This window comes from Prunus dulcis, chromosome 2 (genome assembly GCF_902201215.1).
Source record: "Prunus dulcis chromosome 2, ALMONDv2, whole genome shotgun sequence".
NCBI lineage: Eukaryota > Viridiplantae > Streptophyta > Magnoliopsida > Rosales > Rosaceae > Prunus > Prunus dulcis.
Window position 1 is genome coordinate 20,963,243 of NC_047651.1, and position 1,641 is coordinate 20,964,883.

General features: G+C 30.5%; 1 protein-coding gene across 1 annotated transcript in view; it reads left to right on the forward strand.

Moving 5' to 3' along the window:
- The window catches only part of LOC117620053 (cyclic nucleotide-gated ion channel 1-like), a 4,793-nt gene that overhangs the window by 1,072 nt on the left and 2,080 nt on the right, over nt 1-1,641 (forward strand). Inside the window, exons 3-4 of the mRNA XM_034350145.1 lie at nt 1,032-1,318; nt 1,491-1,602. Coding sequence (XP_034206036.1) covers nt 1,032-1,318; nt 1,491-1,602 — 399 coding nt within the window. The remainder of the gene's footprint in view (nt 1-1,031; nt 1,319-1,490; nt 1,603-1,641) is intronic.

The window sequence follows — 1,641 nt, forward strand, 5'->3', positions numbered from 1 at the left end:
TGGAGGAAAAAAAAAGTTGATATCCTTAGAAAAATAAGGGGTAAATCGAAAGTTATGTACAAGTTCGGGGGCAAATAAAGAGTTAACCCTTATATTTATTATAAAAGCATAAGAAATGTGCATGTGTTTTATATATCTTAACTAATGATTCAGTACTTTACTCATGATAATTAGATTTTAATTGTTTGTATTATTAATGTATGTTGTCCAGGTTGCAATTCTCATTTTCTTTCCAGAACTGAGGGACTTGAAATCTTTCAACACAATAAGGATGGTTATCATGAATCTTTTTATTTTGTTGCAATATGTGCCACGAGTGTTTCGCATCTACTTATCATGTAAGGAACTTAAAAGGACTCCAAAAAAACAGAATGGAGAGACTGCCAAATGGGTTAAATGTGTCTTCAATCTCCTTATGTACGTCATTGCTAGTCATGTAAGTTTCAATATTTTATCATAATTTATTTTAAATTCATGCGACGCTTGCTTGATTTAGATAAATAAAAGGCTTATGTAGCATTGTTTGGTTTATGTACATCATTGCTAGTCATGTAAGTTTCAATATTTTATCGTAATTTATTTTAATTTCATAGCACTTACTTGCTTGATGTAGCATTAATTGTTTGGTTGGATTTCTTGCTAAAAGTAGTCTTAAATCAATCGATCTTTATGAAGGGTGAATATGATGAACAATGGGGCAAAACGATAGATATACTACATATTCCTGACTTATATTTGCAGAAACAAGAATGTGTCATAACATTAAGTTCTTCTTTCAAGTTAGTGTACGTTTTTTTCCCTTTCTTTTTGTTACAAGGGAGGAATCAACTTCTAGTCTTAGGCGTAAGTATTATCACACGCTATCATGAGAATCTAATGTTGGGACGTGAGTCCTCTCAAATTTGACAACATTTATTCAGTATATTTTATTTTATTTTATTTTTTTTAACTTGTAATTTCCTTACTCGAGTGAAATTATTATTTTTATTTATATTTTCGTAATTCTAATTAATTAACTTGATATTTTCTAGGTACTTGGTGCCATATGGTACTTTTTTGCTATTCAACGAATGGGCATTTGTTGGCATAATGCATGTCGAAAAGTAAATGGATGTAACACTACTACCTTTGGATGTCATGACCATCACACATTTAGAAATATGACATTTCTAAATTATTTGTGCCCTGTAAGACCGATGAATACAACGCTCTTCGATTTTGGTATATATATTACAGTCCTTCAATCTGGTATAACGGGGTCAACAAATTATTTCGAAAAGCTCTCCAATTGTTTTTGGTGGGGCCTGCAAAATTTGAGGTTTGTGTATTTTTATTGTTTGTTTGGTCGGAGATTGATTTGCTTATTTTGAATCATTGAATTTATAATTTGAAACTTTTGGGCAATGCCTATTTTCTTTAGAAGCATTTGTTGAATGAAAAGCAAATTTTCAATTTTGTATTAAATATATTTAATAATCTCATTTCTGCAGTTCTTTTGGTTCAAACCTCGAGCCTAGTATCAATGGATGGGAAAACCTCTTCGCGGCTTTTATATCTATTATTGGCTTGCTTTTATTCTTATATCTCATTGGAAATTTGCAGGTTAGGGTTGAGTCTTATATTTTTTTCAAAAAAATTAAA